The following is a 23227-nucleotide window of genomic DNA, read 5'->3' as shown; positions in this document are numbered from 1 at the left end:
TTCCTTGGCAGATAAAACAGACATTTGACTGATAGATATTCCAGGTTGGGTGAGCAGGACTGAGTCAGAATGGCTTCAGTTGATGTTAATCATAAAGCATGAGTTAATCATAACTCATAACTCATTAACCATGAGTTAATCATAAAGCAAATTCCAGCTGCTCTGCCTTGAAAAGACTCAGCTGTCCTGGTTTTGCAGGGAATGATAAAGCCATCGGGCTGCAGTGCTATGTCTGAAATTGTGATTTGAGCCATGTTTCTATAAAACAAGTATACAGCAGTCTCTGATGTTCCTCTGGCAAAGCAATTTTACTCTGAGGTCTTCAGTACTATTTTCCAGAGACCGTACATTCACCAGCTGGATCGTTGGAAGTTTAAGTCTAAATCCTCTGCATTTCAATTCAACCTGTAGACCAGCACAGCATCCCCACTTCCATCTTCTTAAAGGTGAACTGCACCTGCAATCTGAGTCTGCCATCCAAGATTCGACAATTTTGAGTATCAGTCAATTTTGTAAATGTCTTCAGACAGTGCTGCGTACCTACCCATGGCTGTGACTGTGGACTTCAACGGAACATTCCTAACAGGGATATTTGATGACTCCCATCAGAACTGCACACAAAAAGTTGTCACTTAATGCACCTTCTTACCAGACCGGACCATAGCAGCAGAATGAGGTTGTCTGGCCCATCGAATCTGCTGCCATTCCATCATGGCTAATTTATTATCCCTCTGAACCCCATTCTCCAGCTTTCACCCCATAACTTTTGATGCCCTTACTAATCAATAACTTATCAAAATCCACTTTAATATACCCAATGACTTGGCCTCCTTACCTATCTGTCGCAATGAAGTCCACAGATACACCACCCACCGGCCAAAGAAATTCCTCCTTTGTTCTAAGGGAATATCCTTCTATTCTGAGGCGGTGCCCTCTAGTCCTACACTCTCCACTAAAGGAAGCAACTGCTCCATGTCCACTCAATTTAGACCTTTCAATATTCAACAGTTTTTAATGAGATTCCCCACCTTATTCTAAACTCCAGTGAGTTCAAGCCCAGAGCCATTAAAAACTCTATATATTAATCCTGTCATTCCTGGATCATTCTCATGAACCCCTCTGGACCCTCTCCAGTGCCAGCACATCCTTTTTTTAGATAAGGAGTCCAAAACTGCTCACAGTACACCAAGAGGAATCTGACCAATGCCCTTTCACTAATCCTGGACAACCCAGTTGCCAAGTCAAATGATTGTTTTTATAACAAGAACACAGAAACATTCAAACATTGGAGCACCACCTTCTTCAACACCATTCTTGTACCTGAACAGTCCTTCACCTTCACCTGTGAGTCTGTTGGTGTTATCTACTGCATCAGGTGCTCCCAGTGCAGCTTCTGCTATGTTGGTGAGACCTACACAGATTGGGAGACCCCTTCATCGAGTAGCTTTGCTCAGTCCACCACAGCAGTTAGGATATCCCAGTGGCCACCCATTTCAGTTCCAATTCCAACATGTCTGTCCATTGCCTCTTCTATGTTGACAACGAGGCCACAATGAACTTGGAGCAACACCTCATATTTCATGTTGGTAGTCTCCAAGCTTACAGTATCTCCAACGGGTAACCACTCCCCTCTGTTTCCCCCATCCCTCAACTGACCTTTCCTTTTCCCTCATACCCATGGCCTTCTGAACCCTTCTCTTCTCCTCCCTCACACTCATGGCCTTCCCAATGTGTTCCTCTGGTTCCCTAACTCCTTCCCTTTATTCCATGGTCCATTGCCCTCTCCTATCAGATTCCCATTTCTTCTCTTTCCCTCTTCCACATTTCTCATTTTCTCAGTTTCTCACATTAACCCCCTTGCACTACCCACCCACTTTCCTTTCCACCAAGCTTCGCCTATCACCCGCCAGCTTATGCTTCCACACCCCACCCAGCATTCACCTTTTTATTCGGCTTCTACTCCCTTCCTTTCCCGTCCTGATGAAGGGTCACGGTCCAACGCGTTGACTGTTCTGTAGCTTGCTTTCTTTTAGCTCCAGTTTACCTGTTTACCCATAGTCCTCTGCTTCTACAACTGCAGCAAGGCATCCTAGATGTTCCCACTCCCCTCCTTTCCCATCAGTGTGAAGTTGCAAAATCCTGGAAGCATGCGACACCAGGCTCAAGGACGGTCTCTACCCTGTTGTTATAAAGCTGCTGAGTGGCTCCCTAGTACGATATGATGGACTTCTGACCTCACAGTATACCTCACTGTGACCCTGCGCCTTATAGTCTGCCTGCACTGCACTTTCTCTGTAACTGTGACACTTTATTCTGCAATCTATTGCTGTTTTTCCTTGAGCTACCTCAATGCACTCTACGGTTATGTTACGGATGGCATGCAAAACAAAGCTTTTCACTGTACCTCAGGACACGCGGTAATATTAAACCAATTTACTAATTTTTGCAGACATTTAGTGGTGAACACTAATTGCTTGTGGTGCCTGCATGCTGAACTTCACCGAATTGTGTACAAGTGCAGTTCAGCTTGGTTTCTATGAAGGACACCAGTACCACCCAGTCCCTCGCCAGGTACTGGACCCTCTGTGCTGAGCACCGGAATGAGTAACCTCACCTACCTCCACATTATATCCCACCTGCCTCCCACAGGGCCAGCCTGCTGCACCTACCTGGCATGCAGATGCACTTGAACTCTCCGATCTGGTCGAGGCAGGTGGCCTCGTGGCGGCAGGGGTTGGACAGGCACTCGTTGACGTCCTGCTCACAGCGGGCGCCGGTGTACCCCGCCAGGCAGCGGCACTCAAAGGAGCCCACGTTGTTCTCGCAGCGGCCGTTCAGCTCACACGGGTTGGGCCCTAGCAGAGAAGATTCCGGAAAACAGACGGGTTTCAGTTGGTCTCTCAAAGGCAATGGTGGATTGGTGAGTACGAGGTAAGGTTAAAGGTTGAAGGTACAGGCACCTCCCCCATTTCACAGGCAGGGCTTCCACAAAGACTACCCTTACACATTCATTAGTGAAGATCTGGGCATCATTGGCAGGGCCAGCATTTATTGCCCACCCATACCTGCCCTTCAGAAGGTAGGGGTGAGTCACCTCATGGAACTGCTGCAGCCCTTCTGGTGTTATCACATAATCAATGTGATTATGAGTGTTGTAAGTTGTAGTGATTAGGGCTGTGCCAGGAATTCAGCAGGTCAGGCAGAATCTGTGGAGGGGAATAAACAGCCTAGTCTGAGACCCTTTCTCAGGACTGGAAAGGAAGGGTGCGGACACCAAGATAAGGTGGGGTCATGAAGTACGACACTGGGAACGATAGGTGGAAGGCGTGACATACTTCACCTCCTCCCTCCCCCACATGCACCTATCGTCCCCCTCAGCTGCCTCTCCTACCCCAACCTCATTCTGACCTGCCCTCTTCCTTTCCAGTCCTGGTGAATGGCTTTGGCCTGAAATGCCAACTCTTTACTCCCCACCATTGATGCTGTATGACTCCTGCCTGTTGTTTCCTTAACAGCACAACAGCTATTAAGTCCACAGTGGTTGCCCAGCCTGGTGGGACATAAACACAATAGATTCTGCAGGTGCTGGAAATCACATCAAAATCCTGGAGACACTTAGGAGGTAAGTGTCTATGGAGGGGAATAAACAGTCAAAGTTTTGGGTCAAGTACTGAAGAACAGTGGCATTACTGATTTTGGATGGACATCCTTTCCTGAAGACTGTTGATCTGCCTTGAATTTGGCCATCAAAGTCTGGGTCTTTGAACCAAACCCTATGAAGAAGCAATGAGATGGTTGATGATGTACAATATCTTGCTGTGGAGATGCTGCCCAACTCTTTGGGCAGGAGGAGCTTGGCTTGTGAACTGGCTGTGCCTCAGTTGACTAGAAAGAGCTTTCTCCCTGTCGGGGGTGATGAACCTGTGGTGGCACCTGTGCCCAGGATGGCACATGCAAACATTTTGCTGGCACATGGAAAGCAATGCCATTCCTCCATTCTTTAAACCTGACCCACAAAAGGAAAGATACATAATGATGTTCTTTCCTCCAAGAGGATCACAATTTTGTCCTGGTTTGGAGGCTTGCCTGCCTCAGTGACCCAGAGAACTATGTTGGCTGGAGTCAGGGCTTTATGCTTTGGCTCTTGGTAGGGTCACCAATGCCAAACAGGTCAAAGGGCAGAGGCCAGACTAAGAGTGGTCCACCGGTCCTCCAGGGTCACGGTTTCAGCTCAAGGCTAACGACCCTGACTGGTAAAACAAAATTGTTACAGAAATGGCAATGAAGAATCCTTCTACACCAGAGCGTGATGGTATTCCTGAATCTCCACCCGGGACTTGCATGACTGACGGTAGTGAAATCCAAGAGGAAGCTGCTGATACAACAAAGGAAGCTTTGAATATTGCCAGAGATGGAGGACCTTCATTGCTGCCCGAAACACCAACGGCATAGTTGGCAGTAAGTTAGAAGTGAAGTTATTTTCCAACTGTATTTAAAAGTTTAATATGAATGTTGAACAGTTTTAATAAACATTTAATTTGTTTCAATCTGTCTCTGACATACTTTTATGAATAGTAAAAGAATGTATATGTGGAAATAATCATCAGGGTCTATCCTTAAAAGTCTATAAATATACTTACTAATTCATTAATCAATGATAATCTCTGCTCAGAATTACCATGGCAACAAGATGTATATATTTTTCAGAGATTATCATCAATTTGGGCATATGCTCCCAGAATGGTTTGCCAGCCCTGCACTTGGATTAGTCTTGCTGAATGGCCCATTTCAGCAGTTAAAGGGTTAATAGGCCTGAGGAACTTGGGAGGATCCCCAGGGGAGGAAAACAAGGAGAACAGCAGCACACGGCACACTCACCCATCGAACACTCGTCGATGTCCTGCTTACACGATGGCCCAGTGAAGCCCAGGGGACACTGGCACATGGCCTGTCCCGTCAGCGGGTTCATCTCACACACAGCGCTCTCGTGACAAGGATTGTTCACGCATGGGTCATCGAGGTGGCACATCAGTCCTGGGAAAGAGACACAGTACGGGTTAGCAAGGGGCAGCAGGCAGCCCTAGGGGTGTGTGGTGGAGGATGAGGGTGGGACTGAGAGACAAGAGGGGAGGAGGGAGAGAGGGGAGGAGGTACTGCTGTTGCAAAACAACAAATTTCGTGACATACATATGTCAGTGATAATAAACCCGATTCTAGTTCTGAAACCATCACACGTTCATGGGAAATCTACTCCCTCTGAGCTCCTGAACTGTCTTTGGTCCCACTGTTATCCCTTGGACATGACCCCAGCATGACCTTACCCCACCGACCACTGACACCGCTGTCTCCTGACCCCAGTGTGGTCCTCACCCCACCAACACCCGACCTCATCCCACCAACCCCCATCACCATCATCAACGGGATGCCTGGGGCTTCTGACTCACCTTTCTTGCCCGGGGGACACTCACACACGAAGTTGGCCACCTTGTCGTGGCAGGTGGCTCCCTGGGAGCAGGCGGTCTCGGTGCAGTCGTTGTCATTTTCGCTGCAGTCAGCGCCCGACCAGCCGTTGACGCAGATGCAGCTGAAGCCGCCGTCCTGGTTGGAGCAGGTGCCCCCGTTCTGGCAAGGGTTGGGCTGCATCTGGCACTCATCCACGTCCTCCGTGCAGCGCGGGCCTGCGGGGGGGAGGGGGCAGAGGGTTGACAGCTGGTACTCCCCAGCTCACGTTGGCACCCCATCCCGCTGTCCAAACTCATGCTCTGCTAACCTTCCACCTCACCATCAGAGCTCAGCAACACTCCCAAGATTCCTGACCCTTCTGTGACCTTACCCCACTGATCCCTGACTCTGTGACCTTACCTCACCAAGCTGACCCTGTGTCCTTACCTCACTGACGTCTGATCCCTCCGTAACCATACCACTTGACCCCTGACCCCTTACCCACTGATCCCTAACCTTGTGACCTTATTTCCCTGAGTGCTGGCACATGGCCAAGTGGTTAAGGCGTTGGTCTAGTGATCTGAAGGTCGCTAGATCGAGTCTTGGCTGAGGTTGCGTGTCTGTCCTTGAGCAAGGCACTTAACCACACATTGCTCTGCGACGACACCAGTGCCAAGCTGTATGGGTCCTAATGCCCTTCCCTTGGACAACATTGGTGATGTGGAGAGGGGAGACTTGCACCATGGGCAACTGTCGGTTTTCCACACAACCTTGCCCAGGCTTCTGCCCTGGAAACTTTCCAAGGCGCAAATCCATGGACTATTTGACTGATGGAGGCCTACACACTTCCCTGAGCCCTGACCCCACCAGCTTGATCTGGTGACCATACTCCTCTAACTGCTGTCCCTGTAACCTTACCCCATGAACACAGCCCAGTGATTTTACCACAGTGACCCCTGATCCCGTGATACTGACTCAACACTCTTACCTCACTAACCATTGACCCTGTGACGCAAACACATGACTTTATTTCACTGACCCCTAACCCCATGACCTTACCCCACCAATCCAAATACACGACCTTACCCCACTAACCCTTGGCTCTGTGACTCACACCATCAACTCCTCAGCCTACTATGAACTTTATCCATCTGACACCTGACCCCCATCACGACTCTATTCCTCAACCTGTGATTGCATTATTCCACTATCCCCAGAATGAATTGCATTATTCCCCTATCCCCAGAGTGAATTGTATTATTCCCCTATCCCCAGAGTGAGTTGCATTATTCCCCCATCCCCAGAGCGAGTTGCATTATTCCCCTATCGCCAGAATGAATTGCATTATTCCTCTATCCCCAGAGCGAATTGCATTATTCCCCTATCCCCAGAGCGAGTTGCATTATTCCCCTATCCCCAGAGTGAGTTGCATTATTCCCCCATCCCCAGAGCGAGTTGCATTATTCCCCCATCCCCAGAGCGAGTTGCATTATTCCCCTATCGCCAGAATGAATTGCATTATTCCCCTATCCCCAGAGTGAATTGCATTATTCCCCTATCCCCAGAGCGAATTGTATTATTCCCCTATCCCCAGAGTGAATTGCATTATTCCCCTATCCCCAGAGCGAATTGTATTATTCCCCTATCCCCAGAATGAATTGCATTATTCCCCTATCCCCAGAGTGAATTGCATTATTCCCCTATCCCCAGAGCGAATTGTATTATTCCCCTATCCCCAGAATGAATTGCATTATTCCCCTATCCCCAGAGTGAATTGCATTATTCCCCTATCCCCAGAGCGAATTGCATTATTCCCCTATCCCCTGAATGAGTTGCATTATTCCCCTATCCCCAGAATGAATTGCATTATTCCCCTATCCCCAGAATGAGTTGCATTATTCCCCTATCCCCAGAATGAATTGCATTATTCCCCTATCCCCAGAGTGAATTGCATTATTCCCCTATCCCCGGAGCGAGTTGCATTATTCCCCTATCCCCAGAGTGAATTGCATTATTCCCCTATCCCCAGAATGAGTTGCATTATTCCCCTATCCCCAGAATGAGTTGCATTATTCCCCTATCCCCGGAGCGAGTTGCATTATTCCCCTATCCCCAGAGCGAGTTGCATTATTCCCCTATCCCCTGAATGAGTTGCATTATTCCCCTATCCCCAGAATGAATTGCATTATTCCCCTATCCCCAGAGCAAACTTATCCTACCAACTCTTGATCCCACCTTGACCTTACCCTGCCAACCCCAGAATATATTCCAAGCTTTGCCATTTTCTCTTGAATCCATGATGAACTTAACCCCCTAATCCTTAAACCTATGGCACAACCATCCCACTAACCCTCGAAATGTCAGAGGACACATCCCGCTAGCACCTGAACCCTCAGAGAACTCATCCTCCTAGCACTTGAGCTCTCAGAGAAATTGTTCCTCTGACCCTTGGACCCATGGTGAACTCGTCCTACTAACCCTTGAACTCAGGTGACTTAATTTCCCCCCCCCCAATACACTGTCACCCCTTGCTGTTTGCCCTCCTGCTACAGCAGCTGGCGCTCTGCTGGAATAGGTCAGGCGCTGGCAGGTCCTCACCGGTCCATGATGAGGGGCACTTGCATTCATAGGTACCGATCCCGTCCACACAGGTCCCTCCCTTCTGACACTGATGACCAATGCAGTCGTCGATGTTCACTTCGCAGAACCGGCCAGTGAAACCTGCAGTAAAACAGGTGTCAAACTGAAGGGAGAGTGACATCGCGCACCCTTCCCGAAGGTTCTCCTGGTTCTGCACCACCAGCAGACCCCTCTCCCCCAGGGACACGTCAGCTCTTTCAGGTGGAGGTGGACTCAACAACTCTCCCCGGGAGTAACAGTCGATGTGAGTCCTTCTGAGATTGAGTCATCATCTCATTGATATTTGTGGGATCCTGCTGTGCACAGTTTGGCTGCAGTCCCTCTGGGGACAGCGTTTCAAAAGCAGTTTGCTGGTTATATGAACGTTGAGTTGTCTCTCTGAGCCTGTGAAACCAGCCTGTTCTTCCAATTCCACTGCTGAGGACCTCTGTGAAGGTGGGGGAGTTGTCCTGGGGTTGCAAGAGTAGAGACTCTTTGTTCAACTCTCTGGATCCCTAGGGAGGTGACACGGGGAACTGCACAGCTCTGGTCTCTGCCTCAGGAGCGAGATACTCGTAATCGTGGGAGAATGGTAAAGGTCCACTAGACTGACTCCTGACTCTGAGTTTACTCTGTGAGAACAGGTTAAGCAGACTGGACATGTACTCTCTTGAGTTTACAAGAAGAGGACTGAATCTAATTGAAAACTGAGGAACTATAGAGCTTCTGAGGGTTTCCCGGCTGAGGTGTCCACAACAGATATGGTCAGACATTCAGGACAGATATGAGAAATAGGTGTATCTTTAAAATTTTCTACTCAGGAGGGCTGTGGAGAATCACTCATTAGGTATATTCAAGACAGAGAATGACTTATTTAAAATTTTAGAATATATTGTAGGGATGTGGCAAATGAGATAGATTAGGAGTGATCTCACTGAGTGATGGAGCAAGTACCAGTGTACCAGTGACTTCATCTGTGCTCTTGTCACCTTCTGAGTCTCCCTGCTCATCCCCGGTGAAGATACAGCATCCAACACACACACACACACACGCACGCACACACACACACACACACACACACACACACACACACACACTTCCTGTTACTGGTGCTGAATCAGCACCAACTCCCCATAAACACCGGGTTCAGAAATGAAAACCGACGATGCAGGGATCACTCAGACAGCTCCATCATGGGGACGGTGCTCCCTGGCGTTACGGACATCTTCAAAAGGTGATGTCTCCAGAAGGTGGCATTCATCGCCAAGGAGCCTCACCACCATCAGGGAGGGGGTATGGCAGTCTAAAGGCCCAGACTCAACAATGCAGAAATGCTTCTTTCCCTCCACCATTGGGTATCTGAGCAGTCTATGAGCACCAACTCATTATCCTATTTTGCATAATATGTTTACTTCTGTCATTCACAGTAATTTCTGCATATTGCAGTGCACTCCTGCCACAAAACAATGAATTCCATGATGTACGTCAGTGAAAAGATCCCGATTGAGAGCCTAAATCTTGCCCTGTCCCAGAGGTAAATATTGGTGGTAGTAAAACAATAAATTGCATGAATTACTGTAGATTAGTAATAATAAACTCAATTCCGACTAGGAGGTCAGAAGAACCTCAGTGAAGACAATTGAAAATTCAACATCAGAGATAAATAGATGTGGAGATGAATTTTGGATAGTGAGAGAGTCTAGTACCAGAGAATAGAACAACGACCCTTTAGAACAGAAACGAGAAGCAATTTCTTTAGCTAGGGAGAGGTGAATCTGTGGAATTTATTGTGGATAGATTTCAAGCAGAGGCTGATAGGTTCTTGATTGGTATGGGTGGCAAAGGTTATGGGGAGTAGGTGGTATAACAGGATTGAGAGGGAAATTTTGAAGAAAAGACGGCAGCATCCCGACTTTCTTAGGAGTTTGCGACATGAGTCTAAAGCTTTGACAAACTTCTACAGATGTGTGGTGGAGAGTATATTGACTGGCTGCATCACAGCCTGGTATGCAAACACCAATGCCCTTGAATGGAAAGTCCTACAAAAAGAAGACAGTATAGCCCACTTCATTAGAGGTAAAGCTCTGCAGCACACACAAAATGCTGAAGGAACTCAGCAGGCCAGGAAGCATCCATAGAAAAGAGTAAACAGCCACGTTTCAGACCGAGACTCTTCATCTGCTCTATGTTCTGTGATCTGAAACTTACAGAACAACAAATTTCATGACAGGCGTCTGTGAAAATAAAACTGATTCTGAGAAGCAGGTCAGAGTCTTACCTGGCAGGCAGGCACAGTGGTCGGTGGTGGCAGCCCCCGGCATGCAGCTGCCCCCATTGCGGCAGGAGAAGTGGAAGCAGGAGGAGGTGGGCACCTTGCAGCCGGCACCGGTGTAGGCGGGCGGGCAGAGGCAGAGGTAGGAGCCACGCCGATTGAGGCAGGTGGCCCCGTTGTGGCAGGGCCCGGGGCCCCCAGCAGCACACTCGTCCACGTCCAGCTCACACACCTGGCCCCGGTAGCCCCTGATACACAGGCAGGTGAAGTGGTCCCAGGTGCTGAGGCAGCGGCCACCGTTGGTGCAGGGGTTGGCGGCGCACAGGTCCGCCTGCTCGCACCTCTGTCCTGTGGGGGCAGAGACAGTGTCAGTGGTACATAACCACACCATAACGTATGAAGTTAGATATGGCCCTTGTGGCTAAAGGGATCAGGGGGTATGGAGAGAAAGCAGGTACAGGGTTCTGAGTTGGATGATCAGCCATGATCATACTGAATGGCGGTGCAGGCTTGAAGGGCCGAATGGCCTACTCCTGCACCTATTTTCTATGTTTCTATGTTTACCCCCACCTTTACTAACCCTCCCCACCACCCTGGCACCATCAATGGTATATAAACCTCACTAACCTTCACCCTCCCCTCCATCTCCTCTCCACAAATGGCATTGTAGGGGCAGAGACACCAATGTGGTACATTACCCCCACCCAACCTTCACTAACATTCCTCTAAACATACTCCCCCTCTCCCCACCCAGAACCACTGTCCTGTACGGGCAGGGACACCAGCGTGGTAAATTACCCCCACCCAACCTTACCAACACAGCCCCTCTCCACAGCTGGAACCACTGTCCTGTAGGGGCAGGGACACCAGTGTGGTAAATTACCCCCACCCAACCTTACCAACACTCCCCCTGGCCACGTTTGGCACTGCAGTCCTGTAGATTCTGAGAGAACGTCAGTTGTATGTAGCCACACCACGTCTCACAAACCCGTCCTCACCCTCACCCCCTCCCCTCTCCACAGCCAGCTTCACAATCCCATTGGATCCGGGATTGATTCTTTCTCCGTGGTCAACTGCCTTCTCAGGTCTGGAAAAATTAGGTTGGGCAATAAATTTCAGCCCCTCGCAATGTGGGTCATGATCGGAGTTCTGCTACCTCACGACAGCAGAGCAGCCCACCTACCACGGCATCACCATCTTTTGGGTTCCAGAAACAGCCCCTCTCCCTCCAAGCTTGTTGCCTGACTCCGAATTTTATTGGCACCTGGTTAGATGCAGTCAATCAGCCTTGTCCACTGGTATCATCCACTCCCTCTGTAGGGAGGGGTCCAGCAACGTGCTGGGGGGCCGTGCAGGTGACATTCTCTTCTGGCCAAATCCATCAGCTTCTCTCAGAGTGGCAGGGGCACTGGTTGTCTGGCGGGAAGTCCATTTCCTGGCTCCCTACACCAGAGCCCGAGGGCAAAGTGTGTGAGTGGTGGGCCGAAGGGCTTCTGGAGGCTGCGAATCTCGAGCTGCTCACACCGAGTGCTGGAGGAACTCAGTAGGTTGGGCAGCCTCTACGGAGGGAAATAAACAGTCGGCGTTTCGACTGACTGGGATGGGGTGATGAGGAGGAGACTGAGTTCAACCTGGAGGGTGGAAATCAGGAGGGACCCTCCCACTGCCTGGGGACCGCAGAGGCACAGTTGGTGGCTGGGGTCAAAGGAAGAGTTGGGAGAGAGGATGCAGGGATCTGGGACTGAAGATCCATTGGATGCGGTCAGGATCAATCCTTAGGTCGGGAGTGGGACTAAGAGAGGAATTGCGATCTCAGTAACTCAACCTCGAGCTGTCGGACAGCGAACGTCACTCACGCCCGGCTCCGACCCCTGACTGTCAGTACCGTGAGGAAGGAAAGCCCATGAACCGGGGTGAGGGGGGCATGTGGTACCTCTCTTACCTCTCCAGCCGTGGAGACAGCTACATTTGTAGCCGGTGCCGGGGGCTCGATCACACCTTCCTCCATTCAGGCAGGGGCTTGACAAGCAGGGATCGCCCACGGGGGTCTCACACTGCCCTCCGGTGAACCCCGGCGGGCAGACGCAGACGGCAGTGGCTGTGCCGTTCCGGATGACGGGCTCACAGGTGGCACCGTGCTGGCAGAAGACACTGGAGCAGGGGTCCTGGTACTGACACCGGGCACCCAGGTAGAACGGCAGGCAGCTGCAAGAGAAACAGGAGCATCATTAGGGGAGGCCAAAGGAGCATTAGGTGAAGTGGGGTGGGGGGGGGGGGAGAGGGGCTGTCTCGGCCCTGCAAGAAATACTGGTTGCCGGTCAGCATTCTCCAGGACAGCATTCCCAGTGCAGTACCAAGGGAGTGCCACGCTGTGCTCTGTCACAGTTCTCATGCCTAATCAGTTACCCAACTGACCCTGCAACAGTTTCCAAATGTCATTTCCCAGTGTCCTGCCATGTTCAGACAGTAACTATGTAGGGCATTACAGGACATGGGCTATTACAGGTCTTAAGGTATTAAGACAGAATATGTTACAAGACAGGGTATTGCAGGGCAGGGCACTGAGACACAGAAGACATTAGGTTAAGGAACAGAGACAGAAGGCAGTACAAGGCATGGCATTGCAGACCGGGTATAGTAAGACAAGTTACATCCGGAGAGGGTTTGTGGGCAGGGTTTTCCTGGACAAGGCACTAGCTGACGTAAGGTATTAAAGGATAGGACACTAGAATGGCAGGTGGCATTACAGGACTAGGAACCAAGACACAGACAATACAGGATCACTGACACTGGCAGAGAGCATTAAGGCACAGAATATTTCTTATAGAATCAGGTACGGTTTTGGCAGTGCCCTGTTCTCTACCAATAGATGCACAGTGACTAGTTGTATCAGTGCCTGGTATGGAAGCACCAATAACCAAGAACAGAAAGAGTAGTGGATACAGCCCAGTCCACCAGAGGAGAAGCCATCCAGTCGGTCACAGGAGAAGCCCGCCCCACCACTGTGCACATCGACAAGCAGCAACCATCGTCAAGGACTCCCACCATCCAAGCCATGATCTCTTCTGGCTGCTGTCATTGGAAAGGAGGTACAGGAGATTAGGTCCCACACCATCAGGCTCAGGGACAGTTCCATAACCCTCCCGAACCGGCATGGATGACTTCACTCACTTCAGCACTGAACTAATTCCACAACCCAAGGACTCAGTTTCAATGATTCTACAATTCATGTTCTCAGTATTATTTATTTTATTATTATTATATTTTTGTATTAGCACAGCTTGCCTTCTTTTGCTTACTAGTTGTTTGTCGGTCTGTGTGTAGTTTTTCATTGATTCTATTGTATTTCTTTGTTCTACTGTGAATGCCTGCTAGAAAATGAATCACAGGGTAGTATATGGTGACACATATATACACTTTGAGAATAAAATTGCTTTGAGCTTTTAACTTTGAGAACGTTACTGTAGGACAGGGCTTTGTGAACATATTGCAAGATGATATTTCAGAGCACTTAGAATAAAGGTATCTTATGACAGGGCACAGAGCGGCATAGAAAAATAGAACCATACAACATTACAGCACAGAAACAGGCCTTTTGGCCCTTCTTGGCTGTGCCAAACCATTATTCTGCCTAGTCCCACTGACCTGCACCTGGCCCATATCCCTCCATACCCCTCTCATCCATATACCTGTCCAAGCTTTTCTTAAATGTCAAAAGTGAGCCCGCATTCACCACTTCATCTGGCAGCTCATTCCACACTCCCACCACTCTCTGTGTGAAGAAGCCCCCCCAAATGTTCCCTTTAAACTTTTCCCCCTTCGCCCTTAACCCATGTCCTCTGGTTTTTTTCTCCCCTAGCCTCAGTGGAAAAAGCCTGCTTGCATAGAATAGAAAATATAGCACTGTGGTTGAGACAATGTCTAACAGAACAACGTAGACTGGCAGAGAGCACCGCAGAACACAGTGCATTATAGGAAGTAGTACTTATAGATGTGTAGGGTGAAAGGTAAAATAGTGAGCTGCCATGGGATATTAGAGGGCAGTTCATTAAGGCTGTAGGTATTACATGTCAGAGCAGAGATACTGGCAAAGGGCATCCTAGTGAAATAATGACGTCACTTTCAGGGAACGATGGACTTGCAACCCATTCCTCACTGTTCACTCACATTCCCTGTGAATATGTCGATATCCTACTTGACTTCGGAAAATACATCACCTCCTACTTGCACCAGACCCGATCTTCGACTGTGCCCCCCCCCACAGACCCTGATCTTTAGCCACCTCTCCCCTCCCCCCCCCCCGCCACCACACAGACTCTGATGTCCAGCTCTCCCTCCTCCACAGACCCAGATCTCCAGCTGCTGCCGCCCATCGGGACCTCAGTCTCCAGCCCCCCACCATCCCCCCGATCTCCAGCCCCAATTTCAGACACACAGTTTTACATCCCCACTTCCACACATGCCCCCTTTCTCACACACAAACAGAAACTTACACACAATGCACTCACACCCACAACACCCCGAAACACATGCACACAATCAATCTCTGTGTGTATCCCTGTCACACACACACACACGCGCGCGCGATGCTTTCTGGGACCAGCCGGATTTGCTTCAGCATGTTGTCACTTACAGGCAGCTCTTGGTTCCGTTATCATAGGACGTGCAGCCTCCACCGTTGAGGCAGGAATCCAGAGGGTTTAGACAGTCAAATCCTAGAGATCAGGAAATCAGAAATAAGTTAGTGTCACAGATAACATGTGAAAAGTACAAGCAAGTCACCATTGGAACGATATGCACTGAATAAAGCAAAGGAACCACCAGTGTAAACATGGGAGACTCTGCAGATGCTGGAAATTCAGAGTAATACACAAAAAGCACTGGTGGAATTCAGCAGTTCAGGTTGCCTCCATGGATAGGAATAGAGTCAATATTTTGGGCTGAGTGGTAATCTATGTAAGGGGCTGAAAGAGATGGGGGAGATCTTGAATGGATTTTTTGCATCTGAATTTATGTGGGGGTTGGACGCAGAGTCTGCAGAAGAGAGACAAAACAGCAGTGAGTCATAGACCCGATACAGGTCACAGAGGAGGAGGTGATAGCTGTCTTGAGGCAAACCAGGGTGGATAAACCCCCAGGACCGACAAGGTGTTCCCACGGACCCTGTGGGAGGCTGGTGGAGAAATTGCAGGGGCCCGAGCAGAGATATTTAAAACATCCTTAGCCATGGGTGAGGTGCCAGAGGATTGGAGGATAGCTAATGTTGTTCAGTTGTTAAAGAAAAGCTTTAAGTACAGGCCGGGAAATTATAGTCCTGTGAGCCAGACATCAGTAGTGGGAAAGTTATTGGAAGGTGTTCTAAAGGACCAGATATATAAGCAAGTATTTGGATAGATAGGGACAGATTAGAGATAGTCAACATGGCTGTGTGCATGGTAACTCTTGTCTAAGAGTTTTTCAAAGGAGTTCTCAGGAAATATGACAAAGGCAAGGCAGTGGGCAGTGTCTACATGGTCTTTAGCAAGGTCCCAAATGGGAGGTTAGTCAAGAAGGATCATGCAAGATGAGATAGTAAATTGGATTAGACATTGTCTTTGTGGGAGAAGCCAGGGAGAGGTAGTAGATGGTTGCTCTCCGACTGGATTACTGTGACTAGTGGAGTGCTGCAGGGATCATGGCCAGCATGATAATGTGGTTAACTAGATCAGCAAACTTGTGGATGATACCGTGTTTGAGGGTGTAGTGGACGGTGAGGAAGACTATCAAAGCTTGCATTGGGATCTGGACCAGCTGGAAAAAATAAATTGAAAAATGGCAGATGGAACTTAATTCAGATAAGTGAGAGGACCAACCAGGGTAGGTTTTACACCTGGAGTGGTAGGACACTGAGCGGTATGGGAAAACAGAGTGATCAGGCTTGAGAGTGGTGGCACAGGTAGAGAGGGATGCCAAGAAAGCTTTTGGCACATTGGCCTTCATAATTCAAAGTATTGTGTACAGGAGTTGGGATGTTGAAATTGTGTGTTTGTGAGGCCTAATTTGGAGCATTGTGTGCAGTTTTGGCCACTTACCTACATGAAGGATGTAAATCAGGTTGAAAGAGTATAGAGAAGATTTACAAGGATATTGCCAGGACTTGAGGATCTGAGTAATAGGGAAAGATGGAATAGGTTAGGACTTTGTTCCATGGAGCATAGAGGATTGAAGGGAGATTTGATAGAGGTATGCAGAATTATGAAGGGTATAGATATGGGAAAACGCAAGCAGGCTTTTTTCACTGGTGTTAGGTGACACTAGAACTTGAGGTCATGTGTTAAAGGTGAAAAGTGAAATGTAAAAAACATTCCTTCAACAGATTGAAATACATTGTCAATGAAAAGAAATGCTCATGAATCCCGATGAAGGGCCTTGGCCCAATAGGTTGACTGTTCATTCCCACCAGAGATGTTGCCTAACCTGCTGAGCTTCTCCAGCATTTTGTGCGTGTTGCATCGAGAGAATCTCCCTGAATAATCAATGATTAAAAAATGGTCTGTCCATTGAATAAAAGAGTCCTTGTACTCACTGCCATACATAATCAAAAACTACACTTTAACTGAGATTCGAGTTCAGTCTGGTGGGCTGCTATGAATAGAGCACTCCATCCACTGAGACTTCACATTGACTGAACCAGAATCAGGTTTCCTATCATTATTTTATATGATTTGATATGTCAGAGTACCAGTCAAATATATAACATTGCTATAAAATACAACATAAATAGTGTACAGAAAATGAGGAATGATGTATTATCCATCCAGGACACCAAGTCTAATGACTCAAAGCAGCGCAGTTACAAAGGAAATGATCAAATACCTCAATTTTAGCTTGCTACAGCTGAGAACCACAACTGCATTTAAGCCGTGTACAGTCAGTAACAATGTTTTAATGTAATGCAATCTATTGTAGCTTAAAACCAATGGAAACAGATTGGAGTGTGTCCAGCCGACTGTCCCCTTAACATGGTGGCGGTAATGAGTCGATGTGATGGGCTATGTGCATTTAAAAACCCAAGGTTTTTGACTCCCAATCTTGACTATCTTTTAACAAATTTCACAACATATGCCGATGATAATGAACTTGATTCTGATTCTATAAATAGGTTCACAGACTGTTCAGAAAACTGATGGAAGAGGGGAATCAAAATAAGCTTTAATATCACTGACAGATAGGTAGACATGTTATTGAACCCAAAGGACATCACAACGTCACAGTGCACAGGTATACAGATATAGAAGAAGTAAGAAAGGATGAAGTATAGTTTAGTTCAAACAGTCTACCAGGAGGGGGCCATCAATCCCCCAGCTACAGGTTGACTCAATATAGAGCCTAATGGCCAAGGGTAAGAATGACCTTATATAGTGCTCTTTGAAACAGCGCAGCTGTCTTAGTCTATTACTGAAAGTGCTCCTCTGTTCAGCCAAGGTGGCATGCAGAGGGTGAGATACATTGTCCAGAATTGCCAGGATTTTCTGTGGGGTCCTTTGTTCTGCCACAGGCTCCAATGTGAACATTTTGACTCCTGTAACAGAACCAGCCTTTCTAATCAGTTTGTTGAGCCTGTTGGTATCATCCATGTTGCTGCCATTGCCCCAGCATGCCATCATACAAAATATTGTACTGGCGACAACAGACTGGCAGAACATGTGAAGGAGAGGCCTGCGTACTCCGAAGGACCTCAGTCTCCTCAGGAAGTGGAGGCAACTCTGGCCCTTCTTGTACACAGCCTCTGTGTTGGTGCTCCACTCAGGTCTGTCATCCAGGTGCACCCCAGGTCCTCACCACATCCACGTCCTCACCATCAATAGTAATAGCGAGCAGTGCAGGCTTAGTCTTCCTAAAGTCTATCATCATCTTCTTTGTCGTACTGATGTTGAGCTGCAGGTGATTCAGCTTGCACCATTTGACAAAGTCCTCCACCAGGGCCCTGTATTCATCCTCCTGTCCTCCCTTTATACTCCCAACTATTGCTGAGTCATCAGAGAATGGCATGACTATAAAATAAGCAAGTATACAGAGTAAACAGGAATGTAACTAATGCTGCTTGTAGCCATGTCTGTCACAACATTGAAGCCGCACAAACTGTGGTCTGCCAGTCAGGTGGTCCATTATCCAGGATACAATGGAAGTGACAACCTGCATTGAATGGAGCTTTTCCCCCAGACATGAGGGCTGTGTGGTATTGAAGGCACTTAAGAAATAAAAAAAACACGATCCTCACAGTGCTGGCCTGCCTATCCAAACGGGAGTAGGCTCTGTTGGGTGGGTCGGTGACTGCAGCATTGACTTCAGTGTGCTGCTGGCAGGCAAACTGCAGTGGATCGAGGGCTGATCTGACCAGGACCAGCCTCTGCAGACCTGTGAGGTCAGGGCCAATGGACCGTGTCATTCAAGCCTTTCAGTTGGTCCTTCTTAGGCAGCGGGACCACACATGATGTTTTCAACACAGCCGGGACCCTTTCTAGGCTGAGATGGAAAATGCGCTTGGGAAATCCAAGCAGATTTGTTGTCTTGCGGCAGCAGCACAGTGCAACACACACACAAGCTATAAATTACAATTGTGTGTGTGTGTGTGTGTGTGTGTGTGTTAAATAAGGAATGCAAAAAGAGAGCAAAATAGTGAGGTAGTGTTCAAATTGTCCGGTCAGAGATCCGATGACAGAATGGAAGAAGCAATTCCTAAAACGTCGATTCTGTCTCTTCAGGCTTATGTACCTTCTCCGGGATGATAGTAATGGGAAGAGAGGTGACTGGGCTCTTAACGCTGGATGCTGTCTTTTGGAGGCTTCGGGTTTTGAAGATGTCCCCGATGCTGGAGCTGCCTGAGTTTCTGAATCGCTGAATGCAATAAGACGTGGATGATTAAAACATTAGGGCCGTCACGATCAATATTAATTAGTCAAATGATAAAAGACATGAATGACGTCAATCCATCAAATAGATTAAAAAACACGGAGACATAAAGATATTCTGCAAATGCTGGGTATCTTGAGCAACACACACACGTACAAAATGCTGGAGGGACTCAACAGGTCAGGCTGCATCAGTGGAGGGAAATAAACAGTTGATGTTTCCGAATGTCAGGACATGAAAATCTTCGTCCTCTCAAGGAATCGTTGTCTTAGAATGAACGGAACTTTATATCCACTATTTACAACAAAAATGACAGAATGAAATATTGTCTACCATAATATTCTGTTATGAATGAAACACTCTGTGAACTCAGAGAAACCTTGTGTCAAATTAATCTGTCCTTTCCAGGAATGGATCATACAGTAAACGCTTCGTCCTCTGAATAAACACGCTGTTAGTTTGTTCACCCACCGAGCACCATGAAATGCCGATGGGCTAAAAGATTCCATCTAGCGAGATAAAAACGTTCTGCTCTGAACGAAAGGCCAAAAAAAACAACACACTGAATTGTTGCATCTATGGAGTGAATCGCTCTGACAGTTCAATGTATCGATAAATGTTCAATGAATCGCTCCGTCCACTGAAAGAAACATTCTGTCCACCATTACACACTCCGTCCACTCAGTGAGACCCTCCATCCACCGATTACACACTCCATCCACCGATTACACACTCCGTCCACTCAGTGAAACCCTCCATCCACTGATTACACACTCTGTCCGCTCAGTGAGACCCTCCATCCACCGATTACACACTCCATCCACTCAGTGAGACCCTCCATCCACCGATTACACACTCCATCCACTCAGTGAAACCCTCCATCCACCGATTACACACTCCGTCCACTCAGTGTGACCCTCCGTCAATTACACACTCCATCCACTCAGTGAGACCCTCCATCCACCGATTACACACTCCGTCCTCTCAGTGAGACCCTCCATCCACCGATTACACACTCCATCCACTCAGTGAGACCCTCCATCCACCGATTACACACTCCATCCATTGATTACACACTCCATCCACTCAGTGAGACCCTCCATCCACCGATTACACACTCCATCCACTCAGTGAGACCTTCCATCCACTGATTACACACTCCATCCACTCAGTGAGCCCCTCCATCCACCGATTACACACTCTGTCCGCTCAGTGAGACCCTCCGTCAATTACACACTCCGTCCACTCAGTGAGACCCTCCATCCACCGATTACACACTCCATCCATTGATTACACACTCCATCCACTCAGTGAAACCCTCCATCCACCGATTACACACTCTGTCCGCTCAGTGAGACCCTCCATCCACCGATTACACACTCCATCCACTCAGTGAAACCCTCCATCCACCGATTACACACTCCGTCCACTCAGTGAGACCCTCCGTCAATTACACACTCCGTCCACTCAGTGAGACCCTCCATCCACCGATTACACACTCCATCCACTCAGTGAGACCCTCCATCCACCGATTACACACTCCATCCATTGATTACACACTCCATCCACTCAGTGAAACCCTCCATCCACCGATTACACACTCTGTCCGCTCAGTGAGACCCTCCGTCAATTACACACTCCGTCCACTCAGTGAGACCCTCCATCCACCGATTACACACTCCATCCATTGATTACACACTCCATCCACTCAGTGAAACCCTCCATCCACTGATTACACACTCTGTCCGCTCAGTGAGACCCTCCATCCACCGATTACACACTCCATCCACTCAGTGAGACCCTCCATCCACCGATTACACACTCCATCCACTCAGTGAAACCCTCCATCCACCGATTACACACTCCGTCCACTCAGTGTGACCCTCCGTCAATTACACACTCCATCCACTCAGTGAGACCCTCCATCCACCGATTACACACTCCGTCCACTCAGTCAAACTCCCCGTCCACTGATTACACACTCTGTCCACTCAGTGAGACCCTCCATCCACCAATTACACACTCCGTTCACTCAGTGAGACCCTCCATCCACCAATTACACACTCCGTCCACTCAGTGAGACCCTCCATCCACCGATTACACACTCCATCCATTGATTACACACTCCATCCACTCAGTGAAACCCTCCATCCACTGATTACACACTCTGTCCGCTCAGTGAGACCCTCCATCCACCGATTACACACTCCATCCACTCAGTGAGACCCTCCATCCACCGATTACACACTCTGTCCGCTCAGTGAGACCCTCCATCCACCGATTACACACTCCATCCACTCAGTGAAACCCTCCATCCACCGATTACACACTCCGTCCACTCAGTGAGACCCTCCGTCAATTACACACTCCGTCCACTCAGTGAGACCCTCCATCCACCGATTACACACTCCGTCCACTCAGTCAAACTCCCCGTCCACTGATTACACACTCTGTCCACTCAGTGAGACCCTCCATCCACCAATTACACACTCCGTCCACTCAGTGAGACCCTCCATCCACCAATTACACACTCCGTCCACTCAGTGAGACCCTCCATCCACCGATTACACACTCCGTCCTCTCAGTGAGACCCTCCATCCACCGATTACACACTCCATCCACTCAGTGAGACCCTCCATCCACCGATTACACACTCCATCCATTGATTACACACACCATCCACTCAGTGAGACCCTCCATCCACCGATTACACACTCCATCCACTCAGTGAGACCTTCCATCCACTGATTACACACTCCATCCACTCAGTGAGCCCCTCCATCCACCGATTACACACTCCGTCGACTCAGTGAGACCCTCCATCCACCGATTACACACTCCATCCATTCAGTGAAACCCTCCATCCACCGATTACACATTCCATCCACTCAGTGAGACCCTCCATCCACCGATTACACACTCTGTCCGCTCAGTGAGACCCTCCATCAATTACACACTCCGTCCACTCAGTGAGACCCTCCATCCACCGATTACACACTCCATCCATTGATTACACACTCCATCCACTCAGTGAAACCCTCCATCCACCGATTACACACTCTGTCCGCTCAGTGAGACCCTCCATCCACCGATTACACACTCCATCCACTCAGTGAAACCCTCCATCCACCGATTACACACTCCGTCCACTCAGTGAGACCCTCCGTCAATTACACACTCCGTCCACTCAGTGAGACCCTCCATCCACCGATTACACACTCCATCCACTCAGTGAGACCCTCCATCCACCGATTACACACTCCATCCATTGATTACACACTCCATCCACTCAGTGAAACCCTCCATCCACCGATTACACACTCTGTCCGCTCAGTGAGACCCTCCGTCAATTACACACTCCGTCCACTCAGTGAGACCCTCCATCCACCGATTACACACTCCATCCATTGATTACACACTCCATCCACTCAGTGAAACCCTCCATCCACTGATTACACACTCTGTCCGCTCAGTGAGACCCTCCATCCACCGATTACACACTCCATCCACTCAGTGAGACCCTCCATCCACCGATTACACACTCCATCCACTCAGTGAAACCCTCCATCCACCGATTACACACTCCGTCCACTCAGTGTGACCCTCCGTCAATTACACACTCCATCCACTCAGTGAGACCCTCCATCCACCGATTACACACTCCGTCCACTCAGTCAAACTCCCCGTCCACTGATTACACACTCTGTCCACTCAGTGAGACCCTCCATCCACCAATTACACACTCCGTTCACTCAGTGAGACCCTCCATCCACCAATTACACACTCCGTCCACTCAGTGAGACCCTCCATCCACCGATTACACACTCCGTCCTCTCAGTGAGACCCTCCATCCACCGATTACACACTCCATCCACTCAGTGAAACCCTCCATCCACCGATTACACCATCCACTCAGTCAGACCCTCCGTCCACTGATTACACACTCCATCCACTGATTACACACTCCATCCACTGAATGAAACCCTCCATCCACCGATTATA

General features: G+C 48.7%; 1 protein-coding gene across 1 annotated transcript in view; it reads right to left on the bottom strand.

Moving 5' to 3' along the window:
* Positions 1-23227, bottom strand: part of LOC132394813 (neurogenic locus notch homolog protein 1-like) — a 117231-nt gene that overhangs the window by 72167 nt on the left and 21837 nt on the right. The window contains 7 exon segments of the mRNA XM_059971220.1: positions 2670-2855; positions 4879-5034; positions 5445-5678; positions 8041-8163; positions 10340-10681; positions 12276-12538; positions 14967-15048. Of these exon segments, the coding sequence (XP_059827203.1) occupies positions 2670-2855; positions 4879-5034; positions 5445-5678; positions 8041-8163; positions 10340-10681; positions 12276-12538; positions 14967-15048 (1386 nt within the window).

Source organism: Hypanus sabinus, chromosome 5 (assembly GCF_030144855.1).
Source record: "Hypanus sabinus isolate sHypSab1 chromosome 5, sHypSab1.hap1, whole genome shotgun sequence".
NCBI lineage: Eukaryota > Metazoa > Chordata > Chondrichthyes > Myliobatiformes > Dasyatidae > Hypanus > Hypanus sabinus.
Note: the sequence above shows the minus strand (reverse complement) of the source record. Positions and strands in the feature narration are given on the sequence as shown.